Source organism: Sorex fumeus, unplaced genomic scaffold (genome assembly GCF_029834395.1).
Source record: "Sorex fumeus unplaced genomic scaffold, SorFum_2.1 ptg000038l, whole genome shotgun sequence".
In the NCBI taxonomy this organism is placed as follows: domain Eukaryota; kingdom Metazoa; phylum Chordata; class Mammalia; order Eulipotyphla; family Soricidae; genus Sorex; species Sorex fumeus.
The window spans coordinates 9,745,829-9,764,527 of NW_026606095.1; the positions used below are offsets into that span (position 1 = coordinate 9,745,829).

Below are 18,699 nucleotides of genomic sequence, written 5' to 3' on the forward strand. Positions count from 1 at the left end.
ATTTTGTCAATAACAAAATATACCTTTATTAATCACAAAGGGTACTTAATTTGACATTCCCAAGTACTTGTAATCCAATAAAAGCTTTTATCAAAATTTTGTTCATTTTTATATGAAATGCAAATTTAAGATGGTGAAATTTGTAACTGAACTTTCCGGGTAAGGCGTTTGCCTTGCACGCGGTCGACATGCCCGACCCGAGTTCAATTCCTCTACCCCTCTCGGAGAGCCCAGCAAGCTACCAAGAGTATCTCACCCACACGGCAAAGCCTGGCAAGCTACCCATGATGTATTTGATATGTCAAACACAGTAAAAAAAAGTGTCACAATTTGTTGTGAGACGTTACTGGTACCTGCTCGAGCAAATCGATGAATAATGGGAGGACAGTGCTACAGTGCTACTAACACTTTTAATATTAAAAGTGTATTGTGTATATAGAAGACTCAGAGACTATAAAATCCAGATCCCGGAACCGCGCGGCCATGCGGCCGCGCGACATCTTATTATCTCATTCCTACTTTGGACAAACTTGCAGGCTATCGAATGTAGCCTGCCCACAGGGCAGAGTCTGGCAAACTCCCCGTGGCCTACCAAATATGCCAAATACCAGTAACAATGATGGGTCTCATTCTCCTAAAGAGCCGTGAATATAATCTCAGGGCTAGGATGAAAGAGACGTTACTGGGGCCTGCTCGAGGCAATCGACGATTAACAGGATGATGAAATGAAATGAAAAATGAAATGTGTATATAGAAAAAATTCTGCACTTTTTGTATGCTTTTGTTTCTTTAAACACATTATTAGGGGTAAACTTTAAAATTTCCAATATATGACTTCATCTGAGGACAAATTATTTGATCACCTTTTAAAAAGAAAAGTGAAGCCCTGGAAGAGTTTTCTCAAACTGTTACTTGTCATTTTTTAAGCAGACTTCTCTTAAAATCTTCTCCCAACCAACTTTTAAAACAGTAAAAGATCATAAATTAGTCACTTAGAATACCAATTGCCATAAACCCAAAATAATCACATACAGAATGTAAAGTTGAAAAAATGTTAACAATGATTCACTGGTAGGAATTGATCCTACCAATTCCTCCACTTTGTCTCAAATTTAGAGTGATTTCGCATGGAAGAATTTTTCCTAGAGTGTTTTCTTCAGTCTGCATTTTCTATATTTTCTATGTTTAAATGACTTTCTTCTTGGAAAAAATTTAACACTACTACCTGAGTTCAGTGTGTACATATGAATGAAATACCTAGTACTATAAAAAATTCCTGAATGTTGGGTGGGATCTGAGATTAACATGGTCTTATATTGATTCACTTAGGCATTTTGTGCTGTTTTAGTTTTATTTTATAAAAAATAGCCAACACTTGATACATATTTAAGTACTTCTTTATCTACTTTCTTTCCTTTAATTCAGATTTTCATAAACAATGAATGGCACAACTCAGTGAGTGGCAAGAAATTTCCTGTTATAAACCCTGCCACTGAGGAGAAGCTCTGTGATGTGGAAGAAGGAGATAAGGTAGGTTCCCTAACTCCCAGGAGCGATAGCACAGCGGGTAGGGCGTTCGCCTTACAAGTGGCCAACATGGCCGACCCGAGTTCGATTCCTCCGCCCCTCTCGGAGAGCCCGGCAAGCTACCGAGAGTATCTCGCCCGCACGGCAGAGCCTGGCAAGCTCCCCGTGACGTATTCATATGCCAAACAGTAACAACAAAGTCTCCAATGGAGACGTTACTGGGCCCGCTCGAGCAAATCGACGATCAACGGGAGGGCCTTTACCTTTACCTTTACCTAACTCCCATTTCATCATGTTTTTCATCTCTCTGTTTCTTAATGTTTTGAGATCTCAAGTCCCATGCCAAGTTCAAGCACACATATCATGATAATAGGATTCCTGTTAGCAGGTGAAATTCTCTTGGTACAAAAGAGCTCAGCAGACATGTAATCATTATGAGGCCTTGGTCTCAGTCTTATGATATTTTTTAATATGTACTACTCTAAATTGTTTTTCAGTTGAAATAGTTTCTATTTATAAATGAACCACATTTGATGGCAGTGGCCATAGGTGAATTATTGATTGAATCAATGCCCTTTTTTTTGAATCAACAATGCCTTTTAAAAATTGAACTGGAAATTGATTTCAATTGATGCGGAAATTACATGTTGTAGTCTTGAATTACTGACTCACACCAAAAAAGAAAAAAAAAAACCTTTAGTGATAATTTACTTAACATTTTCAATGTTCTAATTTAATAATCCTGAAGGAAGGTCCTATTTTAAATCATTTACAAATAATGAAATAACAAAACATAAAATTTTCAAAATTGACTCAAGATGACATTGCTAATCAAAAATTAATTCAAGCCTTCAAATACTGTATTCTAAACCTAGAGATTATGAATTCAGAAAAGCTACTAACTTAACTAGCAATTATTAAAAAGGTAATATTGGACAAATTAGATGGCCTGGAATGAGAAAAGTAAAGATTTTTACTGAACATATACACCTTTATCTAAACATGTATGTTGATCTAATAAATGTATATTGATCTAATAAATGTATATTGATCTAATAAAAATATATTGCCCAGATGTTTTCAAAATTTTCATCTGTCTGATAGACTTGCTCTTCAAGCCTGTATTTTCTCTTCAACGCATAACTTGCTTGACTTTGCTTGCCTTTTTCTACTCTTCAGAAGCCTATGTTCTTTCTCTTTAATATGTACTTCTACATTTTTTCTCCCCTCACACCTTTCTAAATAAGTTTCAATAAAAACTCTCTTGCTTCACCAAAAAAAAGAAGAAAATCTATCACACTGATATAAAGAGGTAAATTGTTTTTGCTGCATGAGGGCTGGAGGTATGTATAGTGGGTAGCGCACCTTGCTTTACACACACAGCCAAACATGCTAAGTGCTTTAGCTTAGTCATGTACGTAACAAAACCTCAGTCATGATAGGGTGTGATGTTTCTGTAAGAACTTTTCTGATTTCCCAGATAACATTGCCCTGGTTTTGTGGCCTAGAGCATTGCAAATGCCTATGCAATAACCCTTGTTTATAAAGTAATCACATACATTTGATGATTTGTTATTATTGTTTTGTTTATTTTGGGGGGGGCACACCCAGCAGTGTACAGGGATTACTCCTGGTTCTGCACTCAGGAGATCACTCCTGGAAGGGCTTAGAGGACCATATCGTATGCTGGGGATAGAACCTGTGTTGACCACATGTAAGGGAAACTTCCTGCCTACTGTACTATTACTCCAGTCCCGTGTTGATTTTTTCTGCATCAATCAGTTCTTGGAGAAATTGACACTACCTTACGTTTATGACTCCCAGTAGTGAATAGACTATGGGTAATGGATTAATAAAATCTCAATCAGGCTTCAGTTTTCCATAAACTGATGATCATCATCTTAAGAGCCTAGAACCAGGACTAGAGAGATAGTACAGCATATAAGACACCTGCTTTGCATGCAGTTGACTAGGTATTGACACAATATATGGTCCCCTGAATACAGCCAGGATTTGTCCATGAGCATAGAGGGAGGTGTAAGCCCAGAGCACCACTGAATGTGGCCTAAAAACCTAAACGAACAAAAGACAGCCTAGTACCAAGTTAACAATTGATTAAAAATCAATTAAAATTTGATTTTGATTTTTTAAAAAAATTTTTTATTAGTGAAACACCATGAGGTACAGTTATAGACATAAACTTTTGTGCTTGGGTTTCAATTATACAATGACCAAGTACCCATCCCTCCACCAGTGCCCATCCTCCACTACCACGGGTCCCAGCATCCCTCTCACCCCCCATCCCCCCGTCCCACCCTGCCTCTGTGGCAGGGCATTCCCCCTTGTTCTCTCTCTCTTCTTTTGGGTCCTGTGTTTTGCAAGAGAGGCCTTGAGTGGCAATCATGTTTGGTCTATAGACTACTTTTAGCATGCTTCTCCCACCCTGGGAGGGTCTCACAACACCCTTTGATTTTGATTTTTATCAATTCAATTGATTAAAAATCAATTGAAATTTTGCATGCATCAGAACTTGTTAAAGCTTGTTAAGACATATGTTAATGGGATCTTCCTCCCACTCTAGAGTTCATTTAAATAATTGTAGTTGAATTTATGAACATTTTTCAGGAAGTGTTTGCTGTTGCATGTTAGGGTAGACTAGGGGAATCCACTTTGAAAGCCATACAACTAAGCCTTCTGTTGTATCACTGCTGAAGTGACAGCTATTAATAGTGGGTTATGGACTTTGACAGGTGTGAAAATTGTGATTAGACACTGTGCAGTGATAGTGATTTTACACCAGTGAAAATGGCACAAAACTAAACTTGGGGAAAGAAATAGTGATATTTCCTGATTCCTTTCTGTTAGAGACTAGAAAGCCTGTGTCCTGTGAGCTATTCCCAGAAATAAGGAAATAACATTTCTTATTAGCGTATATAACTTATTAGCTATAATCTATAACAAAGAGGAATCATAATGATCAGAGACTTTTAAAGAGCAAGTAGCACTCCATTACCTCAATTGTCTTTCTAGTTGCTTGAGCACTTTCGGCATTCTTGAGAAAGGGGATTGAGTGGAAGGGAAGGGAAGGACAGACAGTGGTTTCAGAGAGTTGCTGGCTCTTTTCTCTGGAGGTACAACTGTCATTCTGGAGGAAAACTACCGAGCTTTATTATTTTTTAATTTAATTTTGTTTTTATTGAATCACCATGAAATGCAGTTACACACTTTCATGATTAAGTTTCAGTCATACAATGATCAAGCACCCATCCCTCCACCAGTGCACATTTTCTACCACCAATGTTCTCAGTATTCACCCTGCCTCTCTCACCCCGCTCCACCCCCTGCCTCTGTGGTAGGTACCTTTCTTCTTACTCTCTCTCGACTTTTGGGCATCATGGTTGCAATACAGATACTAAGAGGCCATCATGTTTGGTTCTTACTACTGAGCTGTAGACGGTTTGCATTGTATGAAGGAAAAAGGATTCTTCCAACTTTAGCTTCAGGGCTTCAGACATGCTCTTGGGTGCTGAATTTGGGGAAGAGTTGTACCAGTGAAATTGAGATGCTAGGGGTCCCAGTTGAAATTTTGGCAGGCACTGCAAGGTGGAGGGCTGGGGGTGCATTTTTGGTCCGATTTGCCTTCTTTCTATCACGTAGTAAGAGAGAGCTGATAGTTATACCTGAAGCCCTAGAAATATTTAATATTTGCTTTGTGCTTATTTTCAATTGCTCCTGCTTAAAAAGAAGTAGAATTATTTGCACAAATAAAGATCAAGGACATCCATTAGTATCCAGCAAATGGACGTCCTTGATCTATATTTGTGCAAATAATTCTACTGCTCATAAAGAAGTAGAATTATTTGCACAAATACAGATCAAGGGCATCCATTAGTATCTAGCAAATGTTCACATCGTCATGGTGCTAGTCATGTTGATTACGTACTTGGTGACTCAAGTTAAATTGTTTCTGATATAAATTCCTCTGGGTGATCAATTGTTTCATATCCAAAATGCTTTGTAATCATGGAGATTTTTAAAATGATCCATTAACATTTGTTCTAAAAATAACCATTGCTGTTCTCACAACTTTGCTGAATACAATTATATATTTCAAATGAGTAGTAACTTCTAACAGCATTGCTTAGTGAAAGGTACAAATCTACTAAATTACATAGTTACCATAAACCTAATATTCTGGAATTGACTCTTTAGATAATGAGCCAAGAGGTTTTAAGGATTTAATTTATGGGAAGAATGGAGCTAACAATGGGCTATATGCTGGCTTTCAGTAGAGGTATAAAGGAAGGAGGAGGAGCATGAACAAACGGAGGTTACAAAGCGAAGCACAAAAGTGGGTGGGAACTGTTTTCTTTTCACTTCACTGGCTCTTTTAGGCTCTACTGACTAATCCTAAAAACTGCTCTTAATACTAAATACTAAAGCATGACCTAACAGATAATTGGTGTGGGGATGAACGTGAATGTCCATTACAGTAAGTGTTTATGACAGGTGTAAAAGTAAAACGGGTCTATTTTCTTCAAATCTGAATGTATTTAAGATAAAAATGCATCGAGTAGGAGTGATAGAAGTGTGCAGTTCTTCCATAATGATATCTAAGAGATATTTTCTATTTGATCATCATTTATATTATCTTCATACCTAGAATTTATGGCTCCTTACGTTAAAAAGAAAGTAATGTATCAAACACCATCAAGCAAAAGTGTTCTCGATGGTAGCAAATCTGAGTTAATGCTCTAAATTGTTTTCTGGATTATTAAAAATAATGCCCTTAAAAGCCTGAGTCATGAAATAAGCAGTTGTGCAGGAAAATAAATGAGGTAGTAATTGTAGGAGCCTCAGATATGATATAAGGATTAAAGTGCATATCTTATACTCAGCTGACCCCACTTTGATCCCTGGCACTGCATATGGTCCTGTGAGTCCCACCAAGAGTGACCGCTGAGCACAGAGCCAGGGGCAAACCATGAGCACAAGAAGGTATTCACTCCCCCCACTTTCAAAAGAACAAATTCTAGTTCTGGAATTTAAAAAGTCCCATATACCCACTATTTTGATTAGTTGTAAGAACTTTGTTTCAACATAACCAATTAAAATATGATTTGTCATATAAATGCCAATAAAGGTAAATCATTTATGAAACTGTCTTATATACAATCAATAAAACATGAGTCCATGAGATAGATAATAACATAATTACACATTTATTAGCAATTATATACCATTATAACAATAATATATGGCTTGTACTATGGAGCACAGTAAATGTTCATTGTAAAGGTGATTGCTCTGAGGAAAATATTGGAGAGTTATAAAGATAAAATTTGGAATCAGGTGCTGTATAAAATTTTGGTTCTATTATCGGCTATATCACAAGCTCTATAAAGCAAGAGATATAATTCGATGAAAGAGCACTTTTCTGGACTATGAAGGCTGAGGTTAATCTTTGGACACACACACACACACACACACAATCTCTGTTCTGATGTTTAACTTAGAGTAACTGTGGGCTTAAAAAGGATTATATCAGTACTTAGTGTTTAGTAGGATCTTAGCCAGTAGCAATTACCAAATTGGATTTTCCTAAGAAAAGCTGGGATAGATTGTGACATGAGCTGAGAAGGCACTTGGAAGAAAAGTGCTGTTTATGGACCTTTTGGGGGAAAGAATATTATGAGAGTGAACGTGTAAAAGATGGGCCACAGAGTAAAACTGTGAACATAAGTTTGTGTAGGTAAAGCGGGACCCCGAAATGCTGAACCTTGAATAGCTGAAAAGAACTTTGCCGTGAAGGCTAGAGGAAAGGAGCTACTGCAAATATTTGAGAAAGTGATAATATTAAGTTGATATCAATGCAGTAGCAATAGGCAAGACAGTTTGCCTATTGTTTAGTAGAAATAAGAAAATGTGTGCCTTAAATAATACAGAATGGTAAAAGCTACAAGAAAGGATTAAAATGTCTTAGAATTGTTGAGAATTATTGTAAAGTTGGGCTGGAGTGATAGAACAGCAGGTAAGGCGTTTGCCTTGCATGCGGCTGACCCGAGTTCAATTCTTCTGCCCCTCTCGGAGAGCCCGGCAAGCTACCGAGAGTATCTCACCCACAAAGCAGAGCCTGGCAAGCTATCCATGATATATTTGATATGCCAAAAATAGTAACAACAAGTCTCACAATTCATTGTGAGACGTTACTGGTGCCCGCTCAAGCAAATCAATGAACAGTGGTAGGACAGTGCTACAGTGCTATTGGAAAGTTGTTTTGACTGCTACAAATATAATACCAATTACTAGCATTTCATGGACTCATAGCATAATTTTTGCCACATAAAAGTGTGTTGAATCCTCAACACAGATCTGTGAGCAAACTAAGCCCTTAACCTTGTTCTCTATCAAGGATGAGAAAATTGAAGCTTGGCAAAGGCACATCACAAAATATTTCATTTTGGAGTTTTCCCACAGTTGATAGTAGAGTCTTGATAATGGTTTGTGTGTATATTACTCCCACTTAGCTAGAATTTTCAAAAAGGGCAATTGTCTTTCTTCATTCTGTTGTTGTTGGCAGCTTAGTGATAAGAACGCTGCAGAACAGTGTTTAGCAAATATTCAGGTGGGTGGAATGGCTACTAGGAGGGGAACCAGAATTCAAACCTGCTTTGTTTGTTCCAAAGCTATCTATTAACTACAAGTGCTCTATGTTTCACCTGAATGATAAAAATAAAAGATGTGAGAAAGTTGGAGCAGGATTCAAAGGACATAACCACAAGAAAGACTTTATTTGCAACAGGGTTCTGGTGGAGCACAATTTCCATACTTCATCTCAAAGCCAGTTTGTCCATATTCCTTTGAGAGCTGCAGTTCCTCCCATAAACCATATTTGGTTAAGGTTTGGATGGTAGAACACTGTGCAGAAGAATCCTTCTGAAGGCTGTGTCAGACAGACATATTTTTGTTTAAACATAGAACAGCATATATTTTATAAGCTGTGGTATTCACAGATCAAATTCTTGTGGTTTGCTCTATTTTTTTTAAAGAGCTTTTATAAATTTAACTTGGAAGAGGTTAGAAACTATGGCTTAAAACAATGTCAAAATGTAAGTAACCAGTGTAATTAGCTAAATGCTCAAAGCACAGCTATATACACATTTCTCGAGAAGAACAAGCAATGTTGCCTACAGTTTATTCATTTCTCAAAAGCTAGACATGCAGAAGCACATGTGTGATATACTATTGTAAGAGAATGTTCATAGCTTTGAATATTAACATTCAATCAGCAAACTTGTACTTCTAAAATTTCATTCCCCAAATTATCCGAATAAATATGCAATTATTTTCTGGTTTCCATTTTGATTGGTGGGCTTATAACTGACAACTGCTTTATTTTTTTAGATAGCCTAAGTTGGGAAATATTAATTTGATGTCCATGCCACCTAAAAGTGAAAGAATCTTCCTTAATAGAATTCAGGTGAACTGGAGGCAACTTAAACCAATTTAAGATAACTGCCTCTTCCTAATTTCAAAGGAAATTATGTTAATTTTATGAAAAATTTGAAAGAAAATTATTTCCAAAGAAACTACCAAAAAAGTTGCAACCTGCTAGCCTAAAATTTAGCCATGATTTCAGAGATTTATTTAGATCCATGAAGTGAGTAATCCAGTGATTCAAGAAAAGCACAAAGAAGTTGATTCCTTTAAGGTATTTGCAATTTATTGGGCAGAGGTGGGATAGACACACAAAATTGTGATGAGAGAATATTAAGTTTGTGAGAGGAATTTTTTGTAGTCTCTCAGGAGAGGTCTATGCAAGAATCTATTGTCAATTGTAGATTGTAGTGAATTGTATTGAATCACTGGGGGGAATTTTCTAACTGACATAGTTCGGCTCGTAAGGAACCGTAGGTATAGACTCATTTTAGAAAATGAGTGAGTGGGCTAGAGAGATAGTACAGTGGGTAGGGTGTTTGCCTTGCACTCGGCCGACCCAGGTTCGATTCCAGCATCCCATATGGTCCCCTGAGCACCACCAAGAGTAATTCCTGAGTGCAGAGTCAGGAGTAACCTCTGAGTATTGCCGGGTGTAACCCAAAAGCAAAAAAAAAAAAAAAAAAGAATAAAAGAAAGAAAATGAGTGAGTGAGGCTAACATTACAGTGGGGAAGAGCAAAGAAGTTCTGTAGTGAGATGGCATTGAACCATTGGAAACTATTTGGGTCACTTTCAACTCTTGCCCTGGACAAGCCACTGTTTTCTTCAGTTCATTCACACCAAAGTGAGGAATATATTTGTCTCATAAAGTGATTGATAATGGAGTTGATATATGTCAAGGAACTAAAACATTACTGGACATATTGTAGACACTCAAAATGTCAACAACTATTAACATAATTTAAATCCTATGTGCTCTTAAATCAGGCATGTTCTGTGCGTAAAACATCATCTTAGAAATCAGTCAGTAGACGCAATTCTATTATACTGTAGCTGAATTGGTGCAATGTGCTAGATTTGGGAAACAATTCCTGTTTGTAAGGAGCTTTAGTCTGTTTCCTATTTATTTCCAACAGATGTGCTAATACGTTTATCTGACTGAGTTGAATTCCCTTTAATTTGTAGGAAGATGTTGAGAAGGCAGTGAAGGCTGCCCGGCAAGCTTTTCAGATTGGCTCTCCATGGCGTACAATGGATGCTTCCGAGAGGGGTCGACTGTTGTATAAGTTGGCTGATTTGATTGAAAGAGATCGTCTGCTGCTGGCAGTGAGTACTAACTAATCTGGGCAGGTAGCAAGATTTCAAGAATGCATTCATTGTTTGAAGTTGCTAGTTCCTTTGATGTTAGTGATCACTACATACTCTGTACAAAGTGGATGGACTTGACCTACCAGCTCTAGTTTAGACACCTAATCCACCCTTAGTTCTGGCTGATAGTAATTTTTACTCCTGGAATATATCATACAAATCTAAACTTCGGAAAACCCTGGGTTAAATAAAATAATGTATTTTTTTAATTTATATTTTAGAATTCCTCTAAGTCTTTAACAAGGTCGTATTCAATATGAATAACCTAGAATAATATACTGGATTTCTCAAATTTACTTGACCTTTAAATTTTAGTGGAACATTTCATAGAGTTGGTTAAAAGGGCCCAAAATATTTCTCTAAAATGAATCTTGGGGCTGGAGCAATAGCACAACGGGTAGGGCGTGTGCCTTGCACGCAGCGAACCTGGGTTCGATTCCCAGCATCCCCTATGGTGGTCCCCTGAGCACTGCCAGGGGTAATTCCTGAGCACAGAGCCAGGAGGAACCCCTGTGCATTGCCGAATGTGACCCAAAAAGCAATAAATAAATAAATAAAAGGAATCTTATTTATCCTCACTCTCCCAAGAAAATAAAGGTTCTTTTTCTTCTTCTTGAAATGTATATGTTTTTATAAAGTGTTGGTTAAATTATGTTCATTTTACAGGTAGAAAAGAAAAAAAATCCAATCATTCATGTGCTTATAAAAATACATATTATAAATAATGATTTAAAAGCATTTTAGAAATTAGATGAGCCAGCCCATAAAGTTCCTTACATCTCAATTGAGCATAATGAAAATTCAATCTCACACAAACCGATACCAAAATAAGATTTTAGACTAAATGTTTATATGATTTGTACTATTAAATGGGGACATTACTGGGCCCGCTCGAGCAAATCGATGATCAACGGGAGGGCCTTTACTTTACTTACTTTACTATTAAATGGGAAGCAACAAATAGGCTTCTATATGTTTTGAAGAGTGAACATTAGAAATTAGAGTTCAAAGACCATTTTTTAGTCTGCCACCCAACATTTCTCCCCTTTTCATTAGAAACTCATTAAAAATAGAGTTTGCTAAATCTTGACCTTTCTTAATTGTCTTATATTTTATTTGTCTGATCCGTGGATTATAGAGTACTGATTGCTTCTGTCAGCATAAGCTCTTTAGGGGGGAAAGTTTGGGCAGACCAAAATCATGTTTGATTAAAATTTGAGATGGCATACAGTTTAATAGAGAAACACAAGGTTATGCAACAGATGAGAGAAGATTTGAAGAGTTTATTGCCTCTACATTCCTGCCAGGTCGTCTCCCCGTCAGAACATTAAGTCCCAGAGAGGTCTTTGAAGTTCTGCTTAAGAAAAGAATGAGGAGGTCGGTCATTCTATAATCAGGCAACCGACCCCAAAATGTGAACCCGCATAGCCTCTCATTCAAGTAATAAAGTGTGATGATACTGAGAATTTTACAATTTAAAAACTCTGCTGGAGAAACAATCATGGTTGAATGATCCAAGAGTCACTCAACTTTTTTTTTTCTTTTTTTTTTTTTTTGCTTTTTGGGTCACGCCTGGTGATGCTCAGGGGTTCCTTCTGGCTCTGCACTCAGGAATTACTCCTGGTTGTGCTCAGGGGACCATATGGGATGCTGGGATTTGATCCTGGGTTGGCTGTGTGCAAGGCAAGCACCCTACCCGCTGTGCTATAGCTCCAGCCCCCAAGAGTCACTCAACTTTGCTGAATTAACTTTAGCAATGCAAAATTGATTGACTCTAGGAATACAAAAATTCCAACTGATCTTGGAGTTCCAGTTAATTTTTGTGGACACTTCACTGTTATTTATGGTTGTAGTAAGTGAAGAGTTCTAGTTAGAACTCTTGTGTGACCAAAACTGGATACCAATTTTAACAGCTGTGTGTATAATCTAATTCTGAACAATCTCGAGAAAGCTTGGTTTATAGGATGCTCAGAATGATGAGAAAGAAGGGGCTCATGAGTTAGACACTAGAAGTTCATTGCCCTTTCTATTTTTACCTTGCAATATGACTTTAAGCAAGTCAGAGAAGACTGGGCAAGGTGAGTCGCAGGAATGCTTAATTCTCAATGCCTCTGATTAGTCAAACTGTTCAGTAAATGTTTCTAGTCTACAATTTTAGGGGTTTTGATCTGGTATTTGACTGTTTTGGGGGTTTGTTTGTTTTCATTTTTTTTAGACAATGGAGTCAATGAATGGTGGGAAACTATTTGCCAATGCATATATGATGGATTTAGGAGGCTGCATTAAGACACTCCGTTACTGTGCTGGCTGGGCTGACAAGATTCAGGGCCGTACAATACCTATTGGTAAGGAGTTTGGGAAATGCCCAGGGTGGGATAAGGTTGAAGAGATTAACTAAAGAGCTAAAGAGTTTGAATCTTTCCCTTTTTAAGATGTCAACCAAATAAGGCAAAAAGTTATTTTCTTCCTCCTTAACAATGAGATAAGAGCATATAGTGCTGAACCTTTAAGTACTGCTAAGATTCTTCCAATAGCTTTCAGAAATTATTTCACCATCATGGGTCTGGTGATATAATACAGTGGGTAAGATGATTTTCTTGCATGATTCTGACCAGATATGTTCTCCAGGACACCACCAGCAGTGATCTGTAAGTGCAGAGTCAGGAGATAATACTCAGTGGGGTGTGGCCTAGTCCTTGCCCCCAAATTATTTCAAAATTATTTTATTATGCATATTATGTCATAGCTGACAGCAAAACAAAAGAAGTAGAGAACTTCAGTTCCCCAGTTTCAGCAATAGCCAGATAACCAGGCAGAAAATCAACAGGGAAACAACAGCTTTAAAGGAGGCGTTGGACCAGTTGGGCTTAATAGTCATTTACAAGGTTCTCTATTCCTTCCTCCCTCACAAAAAAAAAAAAAAAAAAAAAAAAAAAAAAAGGTATTCTTCTCTATTGCACAGGAAATATTCTCAGGAACAGATCTCTTGTTGGGATATAAAACAAGTGTCAATATACTCACAAAGAATGAAATCGTCAATTATCTTTTTGGATCACAATATTATAAACTTCAAATGTATGGAGACTAAACAACATGCTACTACATAACTATTACAATAATAAAGAAAGCAAAGGAAAAATTTTAAAATAAACAAAAATGAAGGCACAAGTTATCAGAACACATATCTTAGTATACATCAAAGCAGTACTAAATGGCAAGCCAGGTAATATAATACAACAGAAAAAAATCACTCCTGGCTCTGCACTCAGGGATCTCATTTATACAATTCAATTCTTAAAAACTATATTCAGTATAAAAAAATCTTTAAAAATACATATATACATGTATATATACATATACAGTTTATGTGCTCCTAATCTAATTGGAGCTTCCAATAAATAGGTTAGAAGCGATTGCCAAAAAGTTATAAAAGGAAGAGGAAAACAAAAATGGTCTAAAATATGTCCCTATTTTAAAAATTCATCTTTGATCAAAATGAGAGGAGTCATTAAAAGTATAAGTAAAAGTACAAGTAGAACTTGATAAGGAACATTCTGGGTAAGATACCTTGGAGACTTCTACAGAGATTAGAACAGAACACAAAGCACAAAGAGTGACTAACCAATGAGGCATACGAATCAGTCAAATTCAGAGTTTATAAATGTCTTCTACTTTTCGTGATTAAGAAAGTTTGTTTTTATTGTTAGTCCAAAAATAGCACATCTTTAGTCCTGAATGATAGTACCGCAGGTAGTGAACCCACATTGATCCAGATTCAATCCCCACCATACCATTTGGTCTCCTGTGCCTGCCAGAACTGATTCCTGAGTTCAGAGCCAGGAGTAACAGCTGAGCATTGCTGGGGTGGCCCAAAAATAAATTAAAAAACAGGGCATATTAGAATGAATTTTATTTACAAGGAGAAAGACTGTTTAAAGCCTTATTCTTAAGAAAGTACAGTTTTTAAGTGAATTTTATTTTGAAATTTTCTATATTTAAAATTATATTGCTTACTTTAAAAAAGTAAACTGTTACTGGAAGAGTTGAGAACTGCCAGAAGCACATATTACTATGGGTCTTCACTTAATCACACATTTCCTACTTCGCTCCTCATTTCACTTTCATGAAACTAGAATCACGATGATTTAGAAAATGTAGCTTTCCTATAGGATGAGGCAAAATTAAATGTCTTCCGTTATTTCTTAATTATGTGTGTTTGCTTCTATCTAATTCAAACTCTGCTTTCAAATACTATTTTGTGCGGTTCAGCAATAGATTATTTGCTTTGTGTGTGTGAAGACTTTACTTTTAACCCTTACCATTTAAAATAATAACTTAATAGAATAAAGTCAAATGGCAATCTTAGAGCTTAGTTTTTATTTTGTGAAAACCGGACATAGTTCTGTTTATTTTTTATTATTTTCACACCTCTCATTTAAGGTGCAAACGATTCTGTGAATGTCAATTGCACTTCTGTAAATGACTGTGTTTTTCTTTTTCTTCAGATGGGGACTTTTTTACTTATACAAGACATGAACCAGTTGGTGTGTGTGGTCAGATCATTCCTGTAAGTTGATTTCCTATATCTTTTTCATCTCTCTTGTTTTTCTTATTAAAGTTTGTTTGTTTTTAATGGGTCTCAAAATTCTATGACAGATTTTTGGTCAAGTTATTTCCCTTTAAAAGTACTGATTTTGAAAACTAATAAACACACATGCACACACACACACACATGATCAACAAAACATTTTCCTTTCCTACTGAAGATTTTATGATGCATTATCACTATAGTCTTTTATTATATTTAATATAAATAGCCAATTGAGGCAAACAGTTCTGAGACAGGAATACTTTTCAATCTCTTAAAAATAAACGTTAATGTATTTCCTTTAATACCAAACCTTTAGGTTAGAGCAATAGCACAGCAGGTAGGGCATTTGCCTTGTACACGGCTGACCTGGGTTCGATTCCTCTGTCCCTCTCAGAGGGCCCAGCAAGCTACCGAGAGCATCTCGCCCACACGGCAGAGCCTGGCAAACTCCCTGTGGCATATTCAATATGGCAAAAATAGTCTCACAACAACAAGTCTCACAATGGAGACGTTATTGGTGCCCACTCGAGCAAATCAATGAACAATGGGACAAAAGTGCTACCAAAGCTTCACTAACACAAGTGAATGCTTAAATTTTTCTAAATATAGAACTAATGTAGAATCTATTGAACTTAGATTTCCTGGTGACAACGTATTGAATAGGTTTTTGAGAGTATAGCAAATCTTCAATCTCCTGGCATATGTCTGGAGTGAGTTTCAATTTTACAAAAAATCAACAAATCATAACCACTTACTCTATTTTTTATGAAAAGTTATATGCCCTTTTTAAAACCCACATGCCATATGTGCATTTAATAGGAGTCATTAATGTTATATCTAATACAAGAACACAATTTGGGGAAAATGCAATATATTGGGAGACTAGAACCAGAGTATATAAATACTAAAAGAAAAATGAACTTAAATGAATAAAACTGTGCAGAGCTCCTTGGAACATTAGTATGAAATATACTCAAACTTTAAAGAATTAATTATTCTTTTTTTTTCTTAGAGAATGTGGTATTTTTAAGTAGATTCATAAAAGTTTCCCTTTAAGTTCAATGAGCAGGTGACTATTAAATGATTTCATTTTATTTGATATTTCAAATAGGTCAAATAAAAAGACGGTGAGGTGTCCATTGTATTTTTAAAGCTGAAAGTGGCATTGGCTTATCTTCAGCCCCAATTAGACCGAAATGCACACACTTAGCAACTCATTACATAAATTTGCTTGTTGTTTCAAAAATCCAAATTAAATTCAAGAAAGCGCTATGATTTTGAGTGGTAATAACAGCTAGCATTTGTTGCGCATCTATGATAACCCCCAATAAATAATCTACATGCAGAAAGAAATAATCAGACTTTGTAATCACGTACTTAACTTCCATAATGCTTAATAGTTAAACCTGATTTCTAAGCCAAGCAGTGATATTTTTTTTCCTCTGGTAGAAAAAGCAATGAAAACCATGTGAAATAAAGTATGTCAGAGGGCCAAGGACAAATGATCTCCCTCTGTGAAATAGAGATAAAAAAAAAAAGACAGGGAAAGGGAAATAAGTAATATTGGACTGTGACAAAACCTTGGCCTTGAACTATAAAATTGATATTTTTATGAAGCATAATGAGGGAAGGAACAAAAAGGTGAACTCAAGGTGGTGAAGGGTAGTGGTGGAGAGTTTTAGTACTTTGGTTGTGGGTGGGCCTGCATAAGTACTGTAGCACTGTAGCACTGTCCTCCCGTTGTTCATCGATTTGCTCGAGTGGGCACCAGTAACGTCTCTATTGTGAGACTTCTTTTTACTGTTTTTGGCATATCGAATATATCACAGGTAGCTTGCCAGGCTCTGCCATGTGGGTGGGATACTCTTGGTAGCTTGCCGGGCTCTCTGAGAGGGGCGGAGGAATAGAATCCGGGTTGGCCCGGGGTTGGCCGCATGCAAGGCAAACTCCCTACCCGCTGTGCTATCGCTCCAGCCCTAACACTATTATAACCATGTTACCTAAACTATATTTTTCAATTAAAAATTAAATTTAAAAAACAAGATGTCATAGAATATTTTGTTAGTAAGTAAAATTTGTCAGTAAAGATTTTCAAAGCTTTTTAAATGAGAACAACTTTACTTGATAGAGTGTTATGATTCCTGTTTCCTTTCCAAATCTAGTTTATTTGGGACTTTTTTATTTTCATTTATGAGTTACTTTTAGCAATTAACTTAATTAGAATACAGCAGATGATTAAACAAACTATTACAGTGATTACTTAACATCTACAAGGACCTTCTGATGTAGAAGTTTGATTAGTAAATGTGGTTTTCAGCAATACAAAGACTCTATTGTCATCTTTTATTTTTCTAGTGGAATTTCCCATTGGTTATGCTCATTTGGAAGTTAGGACCTGCCCTTAGCTGCGGAAACACCGTGATTGTCAAACCAGCAGAGCAAACTCCACTCACTGCTCTTCATGTGGCTGCACTCATTAAAGAGGTAAGTTTCCTCAATCAAAAAGTCACAAGAACTCTGGAATCATATTCTGAACCAGGAAGACTTTACTGGGTGCTGTCAATTGCACTGTTTGCCAGTGGCTCCGGTTCTTCAATAAGCACTCACTGCACTGCTTGCAGTTGGGATGCTGAGTCTGCCCACATGAACGCCTTCCCAAATGCAGACCACACAAAGACCTTATGTTTACTGTGTTTTTCTCTCCTTCCCCCAAATCTGATGGAAAAAAATAAAAATTATGTTAAAGGGCCAGAGAGATAGTACAATGGGTATAGCAGAGCGATAGTACGGTGGGAAGGACTCTTGCCTTGCACTTATCCAACCAGGGTGGTTTGATCCTTGACATCCCATATGGCTACCCGGGCCCATCAGGAGTGATCCCTGAGCACAGAGCCAGTAAGCCTTGAGCACAACCAGTTCTGCCTCCCACTCCCACCCTGACACCCTCCCTCCTCACCTCCCACAAAAAAAAAAAATCAATGACTTTTTTTAATGTTGAAATGAGTTGATTTATAACCGCTGCTAATTTATGCCCACTAGATGTTGTATATATTTGTTTAAACTGGTTCATCCAAATGTTGGAGCTCTCTGCCAATATGTTTGCCTAAATACCGGGCACTTTATTTCTAAACACACCTACTCATTAGGAAATATGTTTATATTCTGTCTCTCTCTTTTCGATAGGCAAAGCCAGCATTTTTCAGGGCTTACTCCTGGCTCTGTACTCAGGAATCACTCCTGGCAGTGTTCCTGGGACCAGATGGGGTGCCCAGAGATCGAGCTGGGTTGGCCATGTGGGAGGCAAAGAAGCCTTGCTCTCTGTACAATCTCTCCAGCCCTTATGTTCTCTTTTTCACGTATGAATTCTTTTGTACTTATTACCCTCGTGATAATAAAGACTGGCAAAAGAGTTTATGTAAATTTGCTTTCACTACCAAGATCCTGTTAAGACCTTATTTTTCTTACAAAAACGTATTGTCCTTTTTCCTTCACATTAGCGAAACTTTAAAAATAGGCTCTCATCACCAGAAACAGCCAATTAAGAAATCTGAACCCATGTCTTAAAAATAATCTTTACTTAAAAACTCAAAAGAGATATCAAAAATAAAGCATTTTGATGTAGTTAAGATGAAATTTCCGTGTCTTCATCTTAGTTGTTATAACTGTTTTCTACCTATTCTGTTTTTATCTAGGAATAAAATAGATCTGTAAAACTTAATCATAAGGGCTTGAACTATTTTTTTTCACTAGCACTTTTCTGATTAGATAATGTCA

General features: G+C 36.8%; 1 protein-coding gene across 1 annotated transcript in view; it reads left to right on the top strand.

The window, feature by feature from the left end:
• The window catches only part of ALDH1A1 (aldehyde dehydrogenase 1 family member A1), a 54,571-nt gene that overhangs the window by 14,044 nt on the left and 21,828 nt on the right, over window positions 1-18,699 (top strand). Inside the window, exons 2-6 of the mRNA XM_056118747.1 lie at window positions 1,426-1,530; window positions 10,152-10,292; window positions 12,550-12,679; window positions 14,840-14,901; window positions 17,281-17,409. Of these exons, the coding sequence (XP_055974722.1) occupies window positions 1,426-1,530; window positions 10,152-10,292; window positions 12,550-12,679; window positions 14,840-14,901; window positions 17,281-17,409 (567 nt within the window). The remainder of the gene's footprint in view (window positions 1-1,425; window positions 1,531-10,151; window positions 10,293-12,549; window positions 12,680-14,839; window positions 14,902-17,280; window positions 17,410-18,699) is intronic.